The sequence below is a fragment of the Haliaeetus leucocephalus genome, unplaced genomic scaffold (genome assembly GCF_000737465.1).
Source record: "Haliaeetus leucocephalus isolate CR32 unplaced genomic scaffold, Haliaeetus_leucocephalus-4.0 Scaffold439, whole genome shotgun sequence".
NCBI lineage: Eukaryota > Metazoa > Chordata > Aves > Accipitriformes > Accipitridae > Haliaeetus > Haliaeetus leucocephalus.
In genome coordinates, this window is record NW_010972875.1 from 4459709 (window position 1) to 4484709 (window position 25001).

The following is a 25001-nucleotide window of genomic DNA, read 5'->3' on the forward strand; positions in this document are numbered from 1 at the left end:
TTTGGAGCCAAAATTTCTCTTGCTGTGGAACAAGGGTGACCTCTAGTGCTTCCAACAAGTCAGTTCCAAGCAAAGCTAAAGACTACAGAATAAGAACAAAACCAGCTCTAAAACTGAATGCTTAATAAAGTTGGGTGATTGGTATCCACCAATCCTCTAAAGATTAAGATTTAAAAGCAATTCTCCTCTCACCATAGAATATCACTGTTTAAATTACAATTTTAGACTGACACAGAAGTTTAAAAAGATTTATGAAATCAAGACAAAGATCAAAACCAGAAACAACATAGGAATCCTTCACTGCTGCTCCATGAATGCAGTATAAACTTTCACGGATGTCAAACTAACAATGCACTTTGTGCTACACGCTTGCTAACTTTCCAGAACAGAAAGTGAACGAAGTGCCTACAGAGAAATGAAACCATGGCATAAATCCTAAAAATTTCAAGTATGCCCTCTACAATATAGAAAAACAACATTAACTGCAAGCAGTCATTAAAAGACATTCAAAACTATAAAAATTACTCTGTTGCCTTATTCTTTTTTCACTGTGGTGATCCTTCTTTATGTTTCGCATTATTATTCCTATTATTATAACTATAGGCAACTACTCTCATTTCATCCAACCTGTACATCCTCAGCCTGTCTCTCCAGTGTTGCCTTGGATCTTTATTTTTTGATCTTTTTGCTTCTTTAGCTGAGCTCAAGGGACACATAATAGGACAGGAAGGAAAACAATGACCAGTTTCCGCAGGCACAATTACAAGTAATCATACAAAAAAAAAAAAAAAAAAAAAGCAGCTTCCTCTACATACAAATTCGTTCCCCATCCTATGCCAAAGTAAGCAATGGGCCTACACAAACACTTAGAACACAAATGGCATACATGGATACAATTTAAACAGATCTACATAACAAGGGAAACTGCATCCAGATTTCTTATGGGTACCTTTATAATTCCAACAGCTTTGACAGAAAATTTTTACTGAAAGCAAAGTATGTGATAAACTCAGTTTCCAAGAAAAATAACTGGCCAATGGTCTAGTGATGCTGCTCAGAAGAGAACAGGTTTCAGTCTCAAGTATTTAAACAAATCATAATTATGCAAGTATATTTAAGGTCAAATGCAAATTTTCATTCTATCAGTCAAGCCAAACACAAGTTATGTATAACACTTATTTGAATCTTCCCCCCCAAATATCAAATTTTTAGTAAATCACATGGTGTCAGGGCTTTCAGAAATACATTTAAAAGTTCAAGTACTTTCCTATAATGTCTTTTCACATATTTTTTTAAAGTCTTGAGACAAAGGTTTTTTTTAATCTTTGCGCTAAAGCAAAAGTGAAAACTATTAGCCAAAAAGGAGACAACAGGAAAAAATATATGCCTCTGAAAATGTTTTACAATAAATCAGAAGTGTGATCTTAATCATGTACACTGTTTTGCCAATGGTATGATCACATATTACAGAGATAAAAGCCACACAACCTGCATACTTTGCCTGTACAAATATAAAAAATGCCAACATTTTTACCCATAAGAGAAACTCATAAAGTATTTTCACAAAAATACACTAAGTGCACAACATGCTGTTTACCTGGTAAATTCCAGGACATTTAACAGTTCATATCTTTCTTCCTGTCCCAACTGAAGAATAGGAGAAAAAAAAAAAGTGAGAATTAATGCAAAAAACTCAACCGAAAGAACCAAACCCAAACAACATCTCAATAGATATGTACCACGATGCACTTATTCTGAAATTATTTAATACAGCAAGAGTAAATACAGCAATATGAACGTTACTCCAATGTACTTACAGACTCTATGATTACTGAGTCAGGTGTCCTTCCCGTGAATACAAAACGAAGATGCCTGGCTGCTCTGACCAATGCTCCTTCATCTGCAACAAGTCAATTAGTTATTTTGCAGATATACCAGAAAACTGTTAGTTTACCCCATGACTTAATGGACACAGTCCAAGCTTTTCTACTTTTGGCTTCCTTTTTCCTTTATAGATTTTTAAGATTAGATGTGGTGCTGGAAAGAACTCTTTGTTTCTCCTGTTAAAACTGATGAAATGAGTTTACGGCTCAGAGAAAATAAGCCCCCAAAGGAACACACCTCTCAGCTCACTATCGAGAGCATCCTTTTCAAAGCACCTAGGCAAGCACCTTCCTCAGTGGGGCACTGGACAAAGTACATTTCGTTTTGTATAAGTTCTGTTTTAGAAGAGAAGAGTGGTAAGCGATTGCTGTAAATAACAAATAACTTCAATGTCTACATTCAGGAAACATTTCAAGCAGCAACCCAGTCTCCCATAGGCATCAGTTCTCTCCAAATGGCTCAGGATGTCAGAACAGAATTTGCTTGCAATGCCCAGTAAAACATTGCCCTGACCCATTAGCTTTATTGATGGCCCTACCTCTGCCCTTGTCTTCCAACTGTTAAAGGACAGAATTTAGAAGAATAGCCACCTGGGAGCTGGGGCAGACAGGGAAGGCGAAGGCTGGAGACTCTCTGCACTTCCTGTCATTTCTCCCATCATAACTTCTTACAATACATTAGCTCAGCAGAGCTGTGCATATTTTAATCATTTTGCCTTGCTTCATCATTTCCTGAATTCAAAAATTGTCTGTGAACCACAGTAGGCTTGAAGCCGACTTTTTGCACTATAATCTTTTCTCACTCTCTAGTAGCACTTATCACAACTTTTATCCTATTAAAAACATTTCTTTTTCATTTTGGATTACAAATGCATTCTTTGTTCTAAATCAATACCATGGTTATCAAGTACAGAATAGGTTCACAAGCAAGGACATCAATTTGTCTCCTGGTTTGATTTCTATTTGCATTTGAGCAGTTCCCTTCAGACTTCCACAGCAATCTGACAACACCTTAGGAGTGCTGTACGGTTAATCACCCTTCACCCTTATAATCCATAGGACATCCATATAAATTTTCTAAAGCAAATTAGAAAAGTCTAGATCCTTTTTTGACAAAACTGATTTTAGCTGACACCAATTCTTTTTTTGAGGGATATGTTTTCTTTTTTAATTTTGGAAGATACTTCAAAAACCAATAAACTTTGAATAAAACTTGCTTGTTGAGTTGATAGAACACTTTACTATACGTTCACTCAATTATCTGAGTCTCACCTGGAGATGCTGCTTGATATATAATTTTATCACCTTCTCTTTCTGGAACTGCTGTATGACACACTGCCATCATTGTCAAAAACTCACATATTATAGGTGCAGTTGGCTTAAAAAAAAAAAAGGTCAGAGCGTGATTAATCATTTAAGCAATAACTAACTGAAATGTAATCATAGATATGGACAAATAACAGTCAAGAAAAAAAATTAATTAAAGATTTTTCCTCTCTTCTTTAAAAACTGTCCTGGTTTCAGCTGGGATAGAGCTGTCTTCCTAGTAGCTGGTACAGTGCTATGTTTTGAGTTCAGTATGAGAAGAATGTTGATAACACTGATGTTTTCAGTTGTTGCTCAGTAGTGTTTAGATTAAGTCAAGGATTTTTCAGCTTCTCATGCCCAGCCAGCGAGAAAGCTGGAGGGGCACAAGAAACTGGGAGGGGACACAGCCAGGGCAGCTGACCCAAACTGGCCAAAGGGGTATTCCATACCATGTGATGTCATGGCCAGTATAGAAACTGGAAGGAGTTGGCCTGGGGGGTGGATCGCTGCTCAGGAATTAACTGGGTGTCAATTGGCGAGTGGTGAGCAATTGCACTGTGCATCATTTGTACATTCCAATCCTTTTATTATTGCTGTTGTCATTTCATTAGTGTTATAATTATTAGTTTCTTTTCTGTTCTATTAAACCATTCTCATCTCAACCTGCGAGTTTTACTTCTTTTCCCAATTTTCTCCCCCATCCCACTGGGTGGGGGGGGAGTGAGTGTGCAGCTGCGTGGTGCTTAGTTGCTGGCTGGGGTTAAACCATGACAAAAACTATCAACAACTAAACAAAACAGGCATTATCTGCACACTAATCTCAGCATGCAGAATAACTTCTTGCTGCTTTACTTCGATACTGGCTGTATAGATAGAATTTAGTGGCCTTTTTCTATCATAACAATCAAAAGTAGATAACTAGAAACATAGAATAATTCAAATAAGCATTTCACAGGGAAGGTAAATCTGAATGCTGTATTGAAAGAATTTTACATTATTCACTGAAGTCTCTTTGGATGTTGTTTTTTTAATACAAATATTCCCTTTTACATTACTTTTGTCTAATACTATATTTGACAACACTTTTTAAGAACATTCAGAAAGATGAAGCAACTGAACCCGAAAATCATGTGGAAAATGCTGCAAGGTCAGGTAGACAGCTTTTAAAGGAAGACATTTAGATGAATGTCTCAGGCACTTCAGAGTCCACAAAGCTGAAACAATTTTAAATGATTTAGCCAAAAGAGGGGAAAAGAGTGTATATAAGCAAAATAGTTGATTGTTTTTGATGAATACAGCTAAAAACCTTATTACTACAGCTGAAATTTGCAAAATGAATGAACTGACTCCTGAATAGTTATTCAAAAGAAACCCCAGCATTCCCCCTAAGTTCAAAGCAGCTGCCACCTCAACTGAGTTTTTTTTGTAGCATATTTATAATATTTCAGATTAGTAGCAGACTAAGAATGTGAACAATAAAGATAACATTACAATGACTCTATAAAATACAATAAGCTCTGAAAGCCTAACTTAATTCCACAGCGCAGAAACACTAATGGGAGCAGGTTCCTGTCCTCTTCCACTGAGGGCCCCCAGATCATCTAAGATGTATCGAGAAGGCTGAATTACAGATTCTTTTCCAAAGCACTTCAGAACACATTTAACATACAATGATGAAAGCTCTCTTTGAATGTGTTCCTGAATTTTTACTTTAAGATGTATACAAATGCAATTTTATAGCTTGTATGCTCATATTATATATACTTAATACTACATATCTACCAGAAAACTTTCAAGATTCAACCACCTGCATACCAAGGATTCTCTAGACGAGAGCAGTAACAGGACAATGCCTCTTCCAAGCATTCTACATTACTAGCACTGAAAATGGCCTGTGCAGGTAAGTATAAAAGCCCCCTCTGCTTTAGCTAGGCTTGAGAGTTGCACTCAGGTGTCTAGCATTTAAGACTGCCCCATTTGTAGAACAAAATGCTTCACTGTCTGCCAGCTACCCTGAAATTATTTTCCCAGGAAGACAAAATTTAAGGAAAGAAAAGAGTAATTTATTGACACTCTTCAAAAACAGAACAAACAGTCACACGATTTAAGGTAGGCATTCTTGGTTATGACTAGGCAAAAACATCTCTTGTACAAATGACAAACAGAAAGTGGTAATGATGGTACTGTTTCTTTGTCAAATCATAAACTAAGCTATTAACTTTCTGTGAAATGTATTGTCTCTTTGGGGCAAATATCAGCCTCCAGAATGCCTGTTTCATTTTGTCATCTGAACTAATAATCTAACCTCATGGAAGCATGTACATAAAAACAATGTATATGGTTAAGTTCTGACTCTTGTCTATGCTTGGGCACAGAAATAGTAAGTCATGTCAGGATAGTAAGTTAACCTGACTGATCCTGAAAGCTTTGATGGATGTCATGACATGATATGAACAGCACAGCTGATGTTAAAACACCCACAGAATGAAGGACTTAGGACTATTATATTTCAGACTCATAACATCCGAATCATACCATTAAAAAAAAAAAAAAGAAAAGAAAAAAAAAAGGACAGAATCTACAGAATCTAATTAACAAGTATCAGCAACAAACAATTATAAAAGTATTCATGAGGGCATGCTGATTTTTTTTTCTGATGTAAATACATTATTTTCTTTCAAAACATCATCTTTTGACTTACTGAAAGCAATGGTTTGATTTCACAAAACAATGTCAATTGTTTCTATATAACTTACATGATCGCTTTGAAGGTTCTCTAGTAATGAGGAGTCACTAAATGTTTTTTCTTCTCCATTTTGTGAGCCCTGCCTAGAAATAATTAAGTAGAAAAAAGATCATCATTAGCATATTCTCAACAATTCATATACAATTCATCCACCCTACTGTGCTAAGGCCAAAGAAATTTTCGTTTGTAGCTGTTACAATAAAGGCTGCAATCACATACTGCAACAAAATGAAGTAAAAAGGTACTTGTTTCACATGTCCAAACTTTATCTAATCTTAAGAAACCTTGATTTATATAAATACACTTAAATCCAGGGAAGTTTCTCTGCTGACTTCAGATAATGCAGGATGAAGTAAAAATAAATGTACAATGTAAGACTGTGGCTTCTTGTTGTCTGATCTCTAGAATGGGATTATTGAAGAGATTCAGAACAAGATATGCCTGAAGAGATCACTTTTCTTTGAGAAGTTACCAGTTTTGGAATAGGTTCGCAAATGTTTGCAGAAAATAAAGTCCAGTATCTGAAAGGGGTAAGCAAACTGAGTTCAGACATCAGGGAAGTCTGCATGGAGAAGGTTTGTTTTCTATTACTCGTGACCAAAAAGGAACCTAGTAAACTCATGGATAAAGAAGATGCAGCAACAGTGGTGAAGTAGGAAGAGACTGAACACTTGTGAGGTGGAGATGGTTCTGGAGAAATAAAGTCACACACTAACATCTCTCAAATTGCACAAATCTTCTGGCTGAAGCTGAGAGATCAAAAATATAGATACTTCTAGGAAGACTTGTTACTGCAGCTGACTGTTGAGTATTAAGACAATCTAGTTGAGTTTGAATCTCAGTGAAACAACAGTGCTGAAAAGTGAACCCAGTTGGAGGAAAGTACTCTTTTTTCATTTACTGTGGATCTTGCCTTGGCTCACGTAATCTTGCAAGAGAATGAACACATTCTGTGATTTAAGTTGAAGGATAAGCCATATACATCAAAGGCAATCTAAAGATTCTCTACGAAAACCAAAAGTGAGCTGTTTTAGTCCTGCACTACCACGAAGGAATATAAATTTGCAGTACCTCATCTATATAACCACCTAAGGACTACTTTTTTCTAAAAAAAACATTATTAAAGTGAGAAATTCAAAGCATCTACATTCACCAAGACTTTTTTTTTAAATGCAAAGCAAATAGATCTTGAAGTGCCAAAGTTAACAACTTCAGATACGCTAAATTCGTTTAGAGTCTAAGGTTTGAGCTTTGTTTGCTTAAAGCCTTCTGACAGAAAGACTTCCAAGACATTTTCCAGATTCTCAGTGTGAAAAAAAAGGAAAAAATATTTGCAGGTATATGTTGTGTCAAACTGGAAAACAATTTTTACCAATACAAAAAAAATAAAGATTTAAAAGATTTGGAATTCAGTACATTAGTCATTTTAGGATTAGAAATGTTACTATCATAAACAGATTCTATTAATCACAATAGATTTACATACAAAAAAAATTCTTCTTAAGTATCACATTTCTTAAGTATTTACAAGATGTTCATTGCTTATAAAAGGGAGGTACTTTTTTTTTTTTAAACTACTGTTCTGGCATAATTTTATCCATTTCAGATCTGCTTATAAAAATTTTGATGTGTATGAGTCAAAACCAGTCTTATTTCATAAATGCCTTACAAGCAAGCATGCTTCATTTCATTTAAGCATTGCATTATTTTAATGAAACCACTCACTTGTGCGCAATTAAGCACACTTGTACATCTTTGTAAGAAACATCTTGCTGCTACATCAAACGAGGATATTCAGGTCAGGCAGGATTTTGGGGTGTGCATGTGTGCCACTTTTCATGTGTATGTGGGGGGTACTTTTCAGGTTTTGTTTTTTTTAATCTAAAGAAAGAATTATTAATTCTAATCTAGAAAAGCAAGTTTTTTTTCCCCTCAAACTTTTCTAAACATAAGACAAACACATTAGTTTTGTGTGACATACCTTGCTACCACTTTCAACAAATACAATAGTGATAATTTAAAGACTGTAAATGACATCTTTTCCCCGATCTATCTGAGCTTATTTTGAATGGTATTGTAAATATTTAGTTTAAGAAATGATGATGAAAAAGTACAAGGCATCATGCAGATGGCAGCAGAAAAGCAGCCAGGAATTAGTCTTTCCTGAGAGACTAATAGATTAATGCTGGCCTCAAGTGTATTTGGGTGCTTTAATATCAGTTTCAGTTAAGAACTAGGTAGTGCTAGTATTCTAAAACTATCTGTAGGAAGTAAAATATTAACAATAACTTATTACATATTTTTCACTCTCAAATATGGACCTTTTTTCAAACATATTAGAGATTATTACTAACCTATTACCAAGTAACAATAGAAAAGCATGATTAAAGTTACCACCATACCAACTACCTTAATAAATGACAAAACTCTCTCTTCCAATAAGCAATTCTGAATTGTACAGGACTGTCATTAGAATAACTGTACTATACCTCAGTAACCCTATTAGCAATTCTCTTCTAGAATACACAACCTAATGCTGTAGAATTCCGATGGCATAAATTTGTGTAAGACTCTGTCAGTCTGCATCAATTTGAAGCTGAAGTAACTTCTGAGTAAAATATCTGTTTCTAAAAATCTCGCTTACTGGTTTTAAGCTTGAATCTTCAACAAACACCACATGCTAAATGATTTTTAGAGCTTACCAATCATCTGAAGGAACACTATAATCCTCAGGCTCAGGGCAATGGCTGCACAAGAAGTAAGGAAAGAATAGAAACAGGGAGAGGAAAAAGAATCACAAAGGCTAAAAAACCGGATCACGTATACAAAAGAAGTTAGTTAATGAAATTAAATTACTAAAAAAAGCTTTAAAGGTATCTCAACTGAGTATTTTGCTAGTGCCTAGATAACAATAAAATTTTGCAAAAATATAATGCTTCTCTTGAGGCTTCAAAAACTATAAATGATTTTTTTTTTTTTCCCAGTTGAATGCTGGTCTTCTTACTTACAACAGCAGATATAAAGGCATTTGCCCTCTTTACAAATCTTGGTTTATATTTCTGTATATATACATTATTACAGTTTCTCATTAAACAAAAGGTAGTTTTTTAATTATCTGAAGCCATGCTAATGCAGCTTGCCTGGCTGAGTTCACAAAATGCTGATGAACAAAGCTAGCCATAGAACATGAAGGACTCTGCCCTGTGATGACACAGGTTTGAACATCACAATTTGTAACACACTTAGAAAGAAGAGGCATGGGAGATGGAACAGTCACTTTGACCCTTTTCTGTGTTTCCAACTTCTTATTTGCATCACTACAGAACAGACAGAATGAGTCTCTTCTCCGAGTAGCTATGAGAGATGCTGTAATGGCTATTCACTGTAAAGAGAAACTGCTTTCTAAACAGTGATGTTAATCAGAAAACTGGTCTGTCTTTTTCAAAATGGGGTGGATGGGAGCTGGAAAGTATAACAAGAAAAAAATCAGGGTTTTTTTGTAAAAAAATACATTCACACCTAGGTTTCATAAAGGAGAAATTTTAGAATTTGTGATATACCGACTTCAGATGAAGATATATAATGAACCGAGTATAAAATACTGATTTTAAAAATAATGAATTAAAAAAATCATCAGTATGGTTAATGCATTAAGGATCTAAGTTTTTTTCAAAACGGAAAGCCTAGATTAGACTCCTGAAGATTAGGATTTTCAAAAGGATCCTAATGATAAAGCCACAAAAGCCAAATCATTACCTTTAGCACAAGCCCAACACTTAATTTCACAACGTCTGTCTGATCTCTGCCCAGTTCTAAAGGTGTCTAATTATTTGCTACTGAATGCTCCGAGATGGGCCCAGGTCCAGCATCTCACATACTCGTAAGCCACACTGGCATTTACAATGCAGGTGCTTCTGCTCTATTTATTGCTCCAATAAATTTTTTTTCAAGTAAACAGCCTTAGAAGTTTGAGGCTCTTACAAACTCTGTGGAAGGAGTTGTCTGCAACTGCTGACAAAGAATAGCAAAATGCTTTGTTCACATTTACTTGGAGAGATTTCTTAATAGCAACACTGATATTTGGAGTTATGCCACTATAACAGTATTCATAAAAGCCACTTGGATGGTGCCTACAGTACTGTAGTTCATGCTACAGTACTGTAATTCAAATTCTTGTTCATATTATTTAGTGCAAGAACATGTGTCGTTGTCCATGCTCATATTTTATGTAGGCACAAGTCTTTGCAAGTATGAGGGAAGACTTCTTTTTAGTAACAACACTAAACAGACTGAGCGATAGAGAAAACATGCATGCTGAAGTTAAGTTACAGCAGTAAGCCTTTGGTATCTAAACTTTTTGTTCCCCTTTGCAAAAAGAGATGTCATGACTTAAGTGATGATACCTCTTGTAAGTAAGATTTCATAGTCACACAAACTGACTCCTATTTGTAGATATTGCCAGGCTTAAGTTTAACTGTAGTATTAATACATGGGTACATATGCACAGGCAGAGGAAAAGGAAGGCACACAGATAAAGAGAAGTATATAAAAATACCTACCCATAAGCAACTCCTGCTACAGTACACTTCTTAAATTGCATGACATTGCATGTCAGTGTACCCGTTTTATCAGAAAATATGTATTTGACCTAAATGAATGATAAAATTCATTATACATTAACATTCAGCAGTTATTTACAGATCTAGTACAATTCATGACTATCAACACCCCAAATATTTTTACCAGTTCTGCAATCTTCATAGTTTATAGTAAAAACGAATACAGTACATAAATGTGGCAGATGCACAGTTTTGATACCCATTTACAAATATAGCAATCCACAGAGATGTCAGAAAGCTTAAGCTTGCTTCAGTGCATGGTGGTATACTTAACTATCCCTCACTCTACATATTGTTGAAATGCAAGAAACTAGCGAAGACCAATGGCTTTGCTAGTAAAACACTCAATTTCTGGCAGAAAGCAATATGGTAAAGGAAAAGTATCTACATGCATTTCTAAACCCCTCTTTTTGACAGAAATACCTTCTTAAAAGCCAAAACATTAGTAAAAACCCAACAGTTCAGAAATGCCAAGTTACAGGAATAGAAGAAATACGTTCCTTTCTACCTACTCCAGTTCTCCTATTTCCATAGCATCATAAACTCTTCCTCTCCAGAAACTACTAGTTAAAGTATTTTAAAAATTAAAGCTGAAATACATGTATCTGTGATGTATTTCAATTTAGTTCAAACCTAATCTTAAGAAAAAAGTTAACATATTAAGAAATGGTCTGTGATGAAACAAAGGCTCTATTAGTCAAAGGTAAACTTCAACTGTAATTCATTAAAATTTATTTCTCATTAAAAAAAAAAATCACAGTATTCTTAATTAGGAATTAACTGCATTATACACAGAGCTAATAAGGATATGTATTAGTAAAACACACTCAGCATCTCCTATTTAAAGATTCTGTTTCTGAGGGATTATGACTTAGCCAAATCAGCAGTTAGAAGAAATCTTTCATGACAGGTTTATGCCTCAAACTATTTTTTTTTTTGTGGGGGCAGAATGGGAAAGCAGAAATTGCAGCTAAGAAAAAAATCAACCTTTTTTTTTTCCCCAACACCAAAGTTTTGCCTTTCTTAAAACCTGAAGATCTCTTGGGGAAAATCTTCTCTTCATTATGTGTAGCCCTCATGTACTTCAGAAAAGACACTTGTTCTTTTTGTTAGCAGAGTCCCTTGGTCTCCCTACAAAAATCTGCTCAAATTAAGAATCTGTCAAAAAAGTGAAAGTGGAGATCCCAAGTAGTCTGATTAGATCTTGGTGGTGAAGGAGACTTTGATGAGAAACTTAAGAAATGAAGACAAGAACTGTTGAAGTCAAGAAGAGGGAATGCGGCTGGGAACGTGAATAACAAACTAACTGCAGGGAGAGAAAAAACAGATAGCGTAAAATGAGACAGAAGGAAAGCTACGATTCAACAGAGTCTCTTCCCCACTAGAGGAGCTATACTCCCCATTAAGGCCAGGGAGAGAACGAAATTTTCTGCTATCTGCACATAACTTCTTAAACCCAGCAGGTAAAGGCCCTGTCTTCCTCTATGTAGACCAATGTCAACGCACGTTTACCTGCAACTACTGTTTTCCCCAAAGGCAGATGTTGTAAGTATTAGTTCCTAAAGACTTGTTCGCTACATGGCTAAAATTATGTTATTATTTATTGTTCTTGGAAAGCTAAAAACAACTTTTACATTCCTATGTGATAAACTTATGAATTAGTTACGAAAACTTCTAGGTTAGGAAATGCAAGAATATGCATTCTTGAGCGTATAACAGCTCAATTAAATGAGCACGTAATAATTTTTCCACAGAATCAGTTTACCATCACCAGTCAGTGTAACAGAGAGTGTTTAGCATGTTTTTAAAGCAAGACTGCAAATACAGTTGGTTGAAACAGCAAATATAATGTGTATTGCTTCTGGAAGCATGCCCTGTGCCCCAGACACACTTATACAAAGTCATACTTCCATAAAATGAAGAACATACAATAAGTGATCTCTCATAAAAAGCCTAACTGATTTTATAGTATTAAAAAAGAACTCCAAAGCAACATGACGAATTAACCCCAAATTTCCAGGGTCCAATTCAGTCATGAGCCCGCATTCCATTCACTGCTTCCAATCTTCAGTGGCAAAAAAGAGGGAATGTATACAATCATGATTCAATCCTAGAGCATACCCACTGTCTCTTCTGAGCAAGGCAGAGTGTATGAAAAAAATGACATACTGAAGATGCACACTATCATAATGTATATACAGAGCTTAAATTTTTGTGCCACAGACAGCCTTAATGCACAAAATTCCTCTGATTTTGTAACTTTAATGATACACTTCAACCTTCTGTGATTACCACATGCACATTGATACATAAAGGAGCGTTTGTTCATTTAATACTGGTTTCAAAAATTTAACTCCCATATACTGCAAAGTGTTTTTAAAAATATCTGACAAAATTAAGAGAATAGAAATAAGCAAAGACTAAGTCAAGAATATAAGTTTTTTGAAATGAATCTTCACATTAATAATTTAGATTGTAAACCAACATGAATAATTTCAATACATAGAGTTAGAACCAGTAATGTTTTTCTACCTGTCCGAGTTCTTCATTGAGATTGGAAGTACGAGCCATCGCAGCAGTGTCTGTAGGTTCATAGTGCATGTCTATGTCCTACAAATAAAAGTATACATATTTCAGAACTAGTCTTCCAGAACTTACTACAAGAAATCTAGTACATAAATAGAAAAGGTAAGTGTAGAAGAGCTGACTGAACATGAATACAAGTTATCTGCTTATGATTATTTCAACACAGGAAGCCAGAGACACAACCAGATCACTTCCAAGAGTCCCCAGAAAAAATTAATTTCCTCTTTAAAACAAAAATCTGTATGATTCTTTGAGATTTTACTCTGATTATTTCCAGTGATCTGTATTATTGAAAAACCGTTGTACACATACATCTAAAATAGATTTAGCAACAAGCAGAAATACTACATTGTAGCACTTAAAGAGAGATCAGTCTTATCTATTTATATTGTATGCATAACCATTCATTTCTAAATAGCAAGATAAGTATACCTTGAGATAAAAACATGAAGATAAATTTAAAAGTACACAGTAAATGTATGGTATAGTATAAGTGGTGGGTGGTTTTATTTGTGTGTGTGTGTGTGGGTTAACTTGTTCAAAAAAATAAAAAAATCAGTTTATTTTTAAATACAGTAAAAGATTAAAACATTGTGAAGTATGGCAATGTAGTAAAGCAGATGACCAACTTTTCTATACCAATATGATATGCACACACACAGAGATAATGTTTAAGATAATAAATGTCCAGAGTCATGGATAAGATAAACTAAAGACAATTAAACCCTCATGATGTGAAATGGGGGGGAACAGAAAAAACATCTTTTGGATTTGTTGTATAAATAGCTGCCAATCTACACGTTCAAAATGGGTGAGCCTTTGTTAAATATTTATTTTGGAATACAGAACATAAAGGAAGAATTTCATTGCATTCTCTTATTTGTCAACAATTTGTTCTATAGCACAAAAGAAATGAAGAAATCAAAACCAGCTGACTGCTCACAAAGATTTAACTTTTAAAATAAAGCACACACTTCACCTGCTACTCCACATATACTTTTATCTACATCTGCATGACATCATATCTCACACACACAAATCTATTTCATGCATTTGATCAAGGAATCAAATTAAAAGAGTTCAGAATGGTATGATTAATTTACATTTGGAAAAAATGGAAAAATTGAAGGCATGCTACTAAAAGCACTTAAATGGCTTTAAGGAGAATACTTCACCCCCAGCCCAAACAATTCTTTCCCCCCCTTATTAATCCATTAAGAAAAAAAAAATTAAAGGATGGCAAAGTGGTCTTTATATACTTTGTAAGAGAGAATACTAACAGACACTGGCTTTGTACAAAAAAAACCCCATTAAACTATGGTGGTGGTGGGAAAATCAGCAAACCAAAAAACCCCAAACATGGGCTATGCTTAGAAACAAAAAATAAAACTGGACAAAACTCCACCGGATTGCGAAAGACTTTCTTCTGATCATTCTGGATGAAACTGATACCTGAATATTTATAATGAGAAAATACAAACCACATAAAAACATGTTCCAAAAAGCAGTTTGGTGTAGGTATAAAAGCACTAAATAAAACCATTTATTACTACATTCTCAGATTCCAGTAATAATAAATAAACAGCATACTTACATACTTGTATTAAGGAGTTTGAAAAAAATGTACACATAGACAGGCAATCGATCATTATGCTCACTTGTAAACTACTTGATTTTAGAAGTCAATGCATATTGTAAAAATAGTATTTACCCAATTTATGAAATACGCCTGGATAAATTTAACAACTTCAAGCGTAACCAACAAACTGATTGGAATAAGATTATTGAAGAGAATGATAAAAGTCAAGAAATTCAAGCCAAAGTTGCTTGCTCCACCATCTGCCAAAAAAAAAAAAAAAAGGGGCAAATAAAAAAACCATTTAACACCATACTTAAAAGTATGTATATACATGAGTATTGCATTAACTTCTGATTTTTAAAATGTTCTGTGTCTAAGAAGAAACTTGAGAATTAATTACATTATCACTTGCCTATAAAAGACCTTCATAAGAGTTAAGGATCTCTATTATAAAGTGGAGTTCAAATTTAGAGATCTTTGCCATCTTCTCCGATTTCTGAAAAGCAAACTTACCAGCCATTCCCTCTTTTGCTACATTTTAAGATCACAATCTGGGAATATCTATTTATAGCAACCAATTTCTAAACTCTAAATTTTAGAGTTTTATATTTTTCAAGGGGGAAATGTGGAGTAGAATGAATTTTTTCTCTATCCACCCTCACACCTTCCCTCCAACCCAGCAAAATACTGTGAAAAAGGTAAATTTACACCATGTGAAAAGGTGAGATGAAATTAGAGAGTTTAATGAAAGTTCTAAAAGAACTGGAAATGTGAATATTAACGTATATAACAAGCATTTTTATACTACTTTTTACTTCTAAAGTTTTAGATAACTCTAGTAGTAGCACCTCAGATAGGATGCAAATGGGAAATAGACAGGTTTCCACTTCCTATGGAATGTGTTACTCTAACATCCAAGAGAGCAGGTTTTGGATACTTTCATTAAAACAATTCCAGCATCAAACAAAATACAAGTCTAAAGGACCAGAAAGCTAACGTTCACCATGACATTGATATTCTCAATAATGACTACTGAGATTAAATGAAGTTTGATACCTATTGCTACCTGCACATAAAATAATATTCAGATATTTCTTGTTAACATTACTACTTTTTTTCATCTACAGGCAAGAGATTGTTCTAACTAAATACTAACAGCATTCAGAAAGATGGGGCACTGCTGGCAACCTGTTTCACTACCACATAAAAATTAAATAACTAAGGGAAAGGGGAATAAATTGCTTCTTACATATTGAAAGTACCTGGTACAAGAACAACTATGAGCTGAATGCAGCCTTAAAGGGCATACCTTACAAAATCCAACACAATTTCATTTAATCATGGGGCATACATCAGAAAATAAACTGACATGGTTAATCACTTGAAGAACACACAAAACATCAATGGCCACTATTTCATGTTTCTTTTTTCAGGAATAAAACCAAAAGCTTCTGAGCTGCTTCACTACTGTGCTAGCCACCATATTGTGAAAACTTCTACATTTCCCAGAAAAGAAGAAAAAATGCACTGAAAAGAAGAATCAGATGAAAAATAATAAACGATGAAGCACATCTAATGCCATCCTTTTTTATTACTGGAAATTGTCAACATTCCATTAATGATTTCGCTTTTTTCCACCTCAAGATGGAAATATGAAATTTAGTTTCTCCCCCCCCCCTTTTTTTTTTAAAATTTCTTCCTCAGAATCAAAAAGAAGAGAAGCAAGGTTCTCAATAAACAAAAGTTCATTATAAATGCTGACAACTGTTTTGTTCGACAGAAACTTTAGGAGAGTGCTTTCAAATCAGAATTCTAAGATTTTTCTTTTAAAACTGACCAAACCACCCCATAATCCCTACTTTGATGACTACAATCAGCAGCTTTGTGCTCAAGACTCTGTTATTTCAGGAGCAGAAAGCCTAGTTCTTGCTCTACTGCCTAAGTAAAGAAGGCTCTAGGCCCACCATAAGAAATTCTGAAAACATGAATAATTGACCACAAGGTATATTTATGAAAACTTCCTTTAAATCTAGTTCCTTCACTGAGGGTCAAACTATGTCAATATTTTGCATGTGAAGGCCCACATAACATCACAATGCCTTGCATCCATTGTGAGAACAGCTGCCCAGTATAATATGTTAGATGAGATATTTTCTGTCTGTTTTATCCTCTTTAGGAGCAGTTTGCTAAGATCTGATGTTGGCAGCCAGTAATTATTTAGATCCTTGTAAAGTAAAAATTACAAAGCCACAGCACAATTTCCTGGGACGAGGGAGCTTAAAAATTCAGAAAAGTCACTGCAGCTTTAAATTTAATCCCTCAGTAATAGCTGAAAATGGCTTTAGCTTTAAATGTCTAGGAAGCTGACTGTTTATGCCAGTGGAATGCTGATACAGACCTTGCTGAGCTGCAGAGATGTGAAGGCTGAAAGATGTAGGGGCAAACAACAAAGCTCCCCTTCCTGAATTTAGCAAGGCCTCAGACAGACAGTAAGGTAAATTTTACTCTTGCTGTGATACACCTAGGCTAAAGACTTTAGTCAACAACCAATAAAGAAAGACTGATAAAAAACACACTACGTAAAGGATGGTAATCATCCTCCTTTCCAAATATGAAAGACAACTGAACACCAAAATATTAATATATTATTTTACATCTTACAATTTAGATCAAGGTACCAATCTTTTCCAGTATGCCTTCGATTCCATATAGCTGAACCAATAGAGCAAATCAAAGACATGGCAATAAGGATGCAGAACAGAATCAAAATCTGAATATTTGTAATTCGTTCCACATTAGACATTTTAAGAGGTGGACTTGTTGAATTCTGCAAGACATAAAAAACAGTGGTTGTTAAGTATTAGAAGAGGTACACACAGTTCTTGCTTTTCAAATTACATGTTACTGCATCCTCTTCTAAATATTCTCCCAAATATATCATTATTATAAATGACATAACTGTTTCACTCAAAAGAAAAAAAAAAAGCAGCAGTTTATAAATCCATGAATTAGAGCTTTAGACTTGTGCTACAAGCAGTTTAAACAATCACACAGAACACTCGTCACAGCAACAGCTAACAGTAAACATTAAAAATGAATGTGCATAGACCTTATCAGTACTGTAGAAGACAATTGCTAATATAAACAATCAAACTTTTTGAAGTAACTGTTTTACAAATCAGAAAAGTAATAAATAAGAGACACACACAACCAATCCAAAAGCATTGTTTTCTCAACAAATGCATCTCAATTTTGGTATTTCAAACAGCACTAGGAAATGTAATTTCATAGTCTGAGAATGGTTCTCTTCCCTCCTCAATTTGCAAATAAATAAACTTTCACTTTATTTTCTGACAAGAATGCTTACCTTTGTACTTTAAAGAAAGCTCCACAAGATTACAGTTTTAGAAGCAGTCAAAAATAAAAAAAGATGAACAGGCAAACTATAATGATCCAACTTGCTAATAAACCAGTTTTCAAAACATTAGTTAAAATATAGAATCAACAAATATGCTTACTAGTGGAAAAAATACTCTGTGGCTAAGTGACCAATAGTAACAAGAAATTGCTTTATTTTTATTGGTTTTAATTCATAACAAAGGTGCTCTATTACTGACATTTTAACTACTATATTGAATCTAGCCATGTTTTGTGAAAGGATTTTCTGTGCTGTGTAATGGCATTATTAGGTAACAAAGCAGGTCATTTAGAGAAAATCCAAGTGACAAACCTGCATAAGTTTTGTGTCATGTCCTGTGTAGACAACTATCCCATGAACCCACTGAGTATTTCTCAACTGAGCTCCTCGTAGAAGAATCTGATCAGATCCCAATGGAACAGTACTAGAAGGAAGGAGTTTTATATTTTAGCATTAAAGCAATCAATGTCAGTGAATAAACATAACCAGCAGTTGTTAAAATTTATTAGATAATTTCTCAAAATTTAGGTGATTATTGTAAATATGCTAGGAACCTAATTTTAAAAGTTAACTTTTGGGGAGTGTTGACAGAGAGAAAACTTGACAGTTTAAAGCAAGTCCAAAAATTTAAGTTTGCAAAAATATTACTTACCACTTAATTTTGACTATGGACACTAAAGCTATGGTACTACTTAGCAAGCATACTGAAACTAACAAAGGCTAATTTTCCTTTGATTTATGATTATGAAGTTTTTTCTAAGTGTATGCTGAAACTCGACTACTCTTACAAAACTGATTTTCCAAAGCAATTTTCAGGTGAAATAATTTTCTGAACTCTCAACTTCATTCATTCTTCCAATGAAATAAGTATCCTTTATGAACATCATTAACTGTTTAAAATTCACAACAATATTTCCTGGACCTTCTTTAAATTGCAAAACCAAGTAAATTTACTTGTATTATTCTTTTAGAACTGCACTGAGTAAGTGAGCAACAAAACCTCTTAAGATTTGGAAACATTTAAATGTCTTAAATTCAGACAGCTGACTTTACACATATACTATAGCTCAGGTTTTTCTTAAAATATAAAAAGTTTTAAATAATTATTACTCTTTCCCTGGGACAAACAATACTGTAATTTTTCACTTTTCTTTCTATAAGTACCAGCTAGCAGTTCAGACTTGTCAATGTGCTCTAGTGGCATTCTTACCTAATAATATTATCTCTACAGTTGTTTGAAACCAACACATTATGAAGATCACAAATAAACTGCTTAATGACAGCAACTATATCTCTGATACATAAGCTATAAAGAGTCTGAGGAAGCCATGATATTTGGTAACATTTTTGGTAGCACAAAGAGCATAAAGTCAGCCTCAGCAAGTAAGTTTCAGGTAATAATTTTTTCTGGTTCGTCATGTCCCCTTCTCTCCTCTCAAACAAAAAGCTTTGAAGTTCAAAGACTATAAGTAAAAAGGAAACAACACATTCTTCCTCCCCTAAAATTAACAGTGGCAATGTTAATTTGCAGAAACTAGAAAAAAATATTTGATCTGGAAAAATATTTGAGTGCTTTTCCATAAAACCCAAACAAATAACGAACACCACTCCACGACAACTTAGTCCACTTACTTTCTAGGAAACTAGCACAGAGCATACTAACTGTTTAAGTAATCATTCTCCCTACCAAGTAAGTACGTTTCAGCAACTGAATTGTTGAATGATATTGCCACAGAAAATAATTTCCAGGTGCGGGCACTTCATCAAAACAAGGAATCAGAAATATAAAACATACTGAGATTTACTTACTTTCTAAATCTGAACTGTACTGCTCTTGTATTTGAAGTGTGTTCATATCATGGCAAAATTAAGAGTATAAATGTTCTTTCTAGTATGAAAGGAACTGCTGGGGTTTGAATTACAAAAGAATCATTAAAATGGACTCCTGTTGCCACCAAAGATTGCTTCTGCTCTTATATTTATTTATTTATTCCTGGATCGGAATCATTCTAAGACTTTTGGACCATCCACCAGCACAATACATAGATGTTTCAGTTAAAGAATGGATTACATGTCATTCCAAGAATAATTAGGTATTTTCAGTCTATTAACACTAACAAGAATGTCACAGAAGATGAAAGGCATATAACCAGAGAAAGTTACTTTTAAGTTCCCCACAGATAAGTTGGAAACCTTTTCAACTATGGACCTTCTCTGGAATGCCAAAAGACTTTCTGTCCCTTTTACTAACACAAGAGTCTCTAGGAAGGCAGAAGTCAAAACCTTCCACTCTTAATTCCTGTACTCCTTGATGAGTCAGGTGAGTTCTAAGACTCTTCCTGCCACCTCCTGACCTCCCTCTTTGTTTTCCCCTCTTAAAAACTGTGAAGAATATGCAGTAAAGTCCTTTTCATTGCAGGATCCTTTGATTCTGTTTTTCATCAGGACACTGGCTCTCAAACAGATACGCTTCTCCAACTTGGGGCAGGAATTTATCCTCAAGGTCTGTTATTGGGAAGACAATGGGAAAAGAATTGAAATTGCAGCCAGTGAGAGTTGTCTCCAGCAGAACTGCTGCATATATCAAGGAGATGAAAACAGAAAACCAACCAGGGACATAAAAGGCCCAGATCTGCCAGCTGTCATGCTGATCCTCAACATTGTGATCTTATCCCACTCTGTAATGACGTGATGGTGTGATGACTTGATAGAGCTCTGAGGTCTCAATTTCCTGGCCTCAGCCTTCTCAAAACTGTTCCAACTCATCTGATTCTTCTTGTATGCTACATACTAATGACTCCTCAGCAATGTATTTGGGTTGTGTTCGGTAAGGGATGTTCTCAATGGGGTATATTAAGAGCTAATAATTTCTAAGACTCATTTGAAAGCTTACACATCAAAATGTTTTTCTTAACAAGCATACTTCACTCTTATCCAAAATTTTCTTAAGAATGTCTTCAGGAAAACATTTTCTTTAGGTCTGGATAACTAGTATCTGCCATTGTTTTTAACTTGCTCACCCTTTTTCTGAACCATTGTCTAATCCTAATTTCAAATTTAACCAGGCTAAAGAACTTTTCTCCCTTCTCTAGCCAATTGTCTTCATTGCCTCAAATCAAGTGACATGCTTCTGTATATTCATGAGCATAACAAAGAGCTGCAAATTCTGGAGATAAGAGTTACCACACTCAAAAGATGAGGATACCACAAAAACATTTTTGGCCTCGTTTAGTCCACAGATTTAGCCAAAAGGCAAAGTAACTGTCAGTGGAGTCCTATCTCCTTGAATACTGAGTATCCAAAAGAGAAAAAGAGAACCTTTGTTTTTTGGAGTTGCTCTCCCATGAAGGGAAAAAGACTGAAAAGGTCAACCAGATACAATATTTATGGCACTCCAGTGAGTTATCTAAAGGGAAAGAAGAAAGAAGAGTGAGATACATTCTCAGTATCCTCCACTGCCTTTGCAAAAATGTTAAGATGGTAGTGGATAAAGCGGAAATCACAGCTTCTGGATCTACATAATCTGGTAGGAAGGTCTTAAAGATCTGGATAAATAGATACCAGTTAGATGAACCTGTGCTACCTCTAATATAAGCAGAAAGAGAACTCATCCCTGATTTTTCAGGTCAGAAATAAGATCAGGATCCCAAAAGAGTTACTTACCTGCAATTCTTTTTCACTGAAGGTAAATATTATATTAGAGCCACACTTTTGGAACTATCCTAGTGCATCAGAACTATATTCAAAATATTCCAAAACTGAATTTCTCAAATGGCAAATTGCTTGACCAGCAGATGGCGTGCTCCTATACGTTCTTGAGGCATAACGGCCATCAGCACATTCAATGTTTCATTTTAAAATAAAATTTTACAATTAAATAATTAGATTAAAAAGAAAAATATGTTTTTCTCTCTAGCCAGGGAGGAAGGATGAATGTGTGGATCTATTATAACTATTACCTTCAGAGAAGAATTACAGGTAAATGTTTTTATCTTCTTAACGACAAGTACAGTGGAATTATAATAGATCCACACTCTTGCGACTGAAAACTCCCGGAATGCATCTGTAAGAAATCAGTAAATAAAGAATGGAATATTAAAAAAAAAAAAGTATTTAATAATTAGTTAATACTATATATATCACTTTAAAACCACAAACATGAATAATATTGTATATGGAGAAATAAATGCCTACCAAATAAAAAACAAATCCTGTAAATCTTTGGGAATGAAGGACTCAACAATTCTGGATCTAGTAATGAACTTCATACTCCTAATACATCGGTTCAAACCCACAGAAAACTCCAAGTATCAATATTTGGTAAGCACTGAAGTATTTTATGAATTTTTGAAGCAGTTTTACAAGCATGTGTGTTGTAATTGCACTGAGGCTGTCTATTTTTACAGAAACATACTTTCTTAGTGAAACATACTTTCACTAAGCTAAGGTATTAAATGTCTTTCAGCTACCAAATCAGAAGAATTTGAGTATATAAGCGATGGACTCAGTTCCACTCCAGACTTAAACAAAAGAAAACAACAATAAAAAAAACAGACAAGAAACTACTTCTATTCAGCTTCTATAATAGAAACTTAAGCATCTCATTCCTTGCCTGTTAAGAAGTGAGTTACCAGGTACATATTCCAGAACTATTAGAATTTGATTAGCATTCCTTTCTATTATTAATAGCTATTGCTTTATGAAGGTCAATTAGTATAAAAACCTCAAGTTGTAGACATTAGAAGTATGGTTTTACCCCTCATGATTTTTAAGAAAATAAAGTCTAATAAAGAATATATCAGAAAAGATTTTTACCTCTCTAGTCTTAACAAAATAAAGACTTTACTATTCGTATTTTAACTTGAGCAGTTTAACTACATATAGCTATCTACTGTTAGATTGAATCTACTGAGATGATCTTCCTTGGATTTACATACCCATGCCCATCCAATCTGATGTTTCCAACAAAGTCATAGAGATGTCGGTTTGGGCTCTCGCATTCAATTCTGCCTGAAAGTCTCATTAAGCTTTCTATGTCCTTTATGTCTGATGTTAGTGGCAAACCCTGTGAACAAAATTAGTTTGTCATGACATTAAAAAAAAAAAAAAATCACTTTCCAATATATAAATCTACGTATTGTAAATTTGATAGTGCAAACCCAGAAAACTAGTATCCCTATGGGAACAAAATGGGACTGCTACACTTCGCTGTCACTCTGCTGGATGCTATAGACAGTGAAAGTCACCTTGGTATCTTAAAACATCATGACGAAGACAGGTTCATAACCCATCATATAACTCAGCAAGAATGTCCCTGCACAGAGACAGCACACTCAGTCAAAAACTGCTATTCCCTACCTGCCCCTCAAGGACAATACTGGCACTATCAGCTTCTTTCTGCAGGGCTTCTCCCTCACCTATCCTCTAAACCAAAACCAATACCCAACTACAACTCTTTCCACCTATTTACCCAAAGAAAAACCCTAAAACAAAAGTGCAAGGTATGGCTTAAGAGTAACCATCGTTCGTTCTGCTTAATTAACTGAACAAAAACTTTTATGATGTCAATAACCCACAGCTTTTTATTCAAACCATTAAAATTTCACAGTCTTCTAAAATGGCCATTAATGTCATAACGTATGTTTTTATAAGCAATAATAGATTAAAATAATATTAGCAGTATTCTCAAAAAAGAAATTCCTACCTGTCGAATTTTTAAGTTTGTCTCACCATCTAAGTTAGATGTTTCGATGTAGCACATAGCTTGCGGTTCACTATCAAGAAAAAAAATTTCTTAGTTTTAAATTATTATGTCAAAATCCATGAACTTTGTGTAATCTTTCAATAGCTAATTATGCAATCAGGTTTTTTTCTTATAAAATCCTCAGAACTAGAATAATTTACAGCCATATCTGTAAAAGCAACAGTACTTTACATTTTCAAAAAAGTTTGCCAAAACCTACCCACGTGAGATGAAACACTGCTGAAAATGCTATACATAGTAAGTTTTCTTTGTTTTCACATGAGATGAAGATACAGGCACAAATGTAGTACATTTGTAGTGCCTACTACTGTAGGCAGCAGTAGTTTAGACATGGCAGTTTTCTTGAAAAGGGTCCTCTAATAAAAAGAAGTCTAAATTATGGATAACATAATACAGTTTTTGAAATATATCTGTCCTCTATGCAATTTAAAAAGTTTTTTTATAAATTAAAAGTTTTAAGTTTATGCAGAGCATTTAGTATTTGAATAGTTCATCTATTTGACATATACTGATAAAAGACTTATTGCATTTAATTTTTCAATAGTTTTTTTTAATGTGTAACAGCAATATTTTGTAAAATACTTTCAGATTTCAAAACATATTATAACCATTATAGAAGTTTTAACTAGGAAAACGGAGATACAGAAGGACAAAATTACTTTTCTGCAAGTAGTTGGTAAATAACAGGTCAGGATTTCTGAAATATTCCACTCAGCTCCCATTTTCTGGACATGAAGGACAGAACACCTACTACTTGTATCTACAACAGAAAGAAGTTACGTTCCTGTAAAGGATGAGAGGAGTCATAAAAATCCCTTACAACTTAAAAGAATAAATGTTTAGTCTTTACACCACTTTAAAGCTTCTAAGATTTTCCTTTTTTCTAGCATGAAATTCAACCATCAAGTGTTTTTTAAAATTTGCTTTCTTAATGCAACAGTGGCTATCGATAAGCAACTTAGTTTTAAAATGCTTGCAGGATAAAGCTATGTAGGTTATTCTAACATTTTTGTAAAGCAAAAGCATTAAAAAAAATCATTATCATAAACTCCTTTCAGGCTAGCATTTTCTTTTTGGCAAACTTTTCTAAAAATGTAA

General features: G+C 34.3%; 1 protein-coding gene across 4 annotated transcripts in view; it reads right to left on the bottom strand.

Annotated features, from left to right (window-relative positions):
• ATP8A1 (ATPase, aminophospholipid transporter (APLT), class I, type 8A, member 1) overlaps positions 1–25001 on the bottom strand; it is a 113475-nt gene that overhangs the window by 70853 nt on the left and 17621 nt on the right. For 2 of the 4 annotated variants that reach the window (XM_010574476.1, XM_010574478.1), the window contains exons 7-18: positions 23844–23913; positions 23077–23204; positions 18452–18563; positions 17383–17548; positions 14854–14981; positions 13089–13166; positions 10497–10585; positions 8640–8684; positions 5948–6020; positions 3156–3261; positions 1818–1900; positions 1598–1647 (exon numbers count right to left, since the gene is read on the bottom strand). In XM_010574476.1, the coding sequence (XP_010572778.1) occupies positions 1598–1647; positions 1818–1900; positions 3156–3261; positions 5948–6020; positions 8640–8684; positions 10497–10585; positions 13089–13166; positions 14854–14981; positions 17383–17548; positions 18452–18563; positions 23077–23204; positions 23844–23900 (1115 nt within the window). In that variant the 5' untranslated portion in view covers positions 23901–23913. Of the gene's footprint in view, positions 1–1597; positions 1648–1817; positions 1901–3155; positions 3262–5947; positions 6021–8639; positions 8685–10496; positions 10586–13088; positions 13167–14853; positions 14982–17382; positions 17549–18451; positions 18564–22098; positions 22203–23076; positions 23205–23843; positions 23914–25001 lie in introns of those variants that run through there. The other 2 variants (XM_010574475.1, XM_010574479.1) reach the window with 2 other exon arrangements.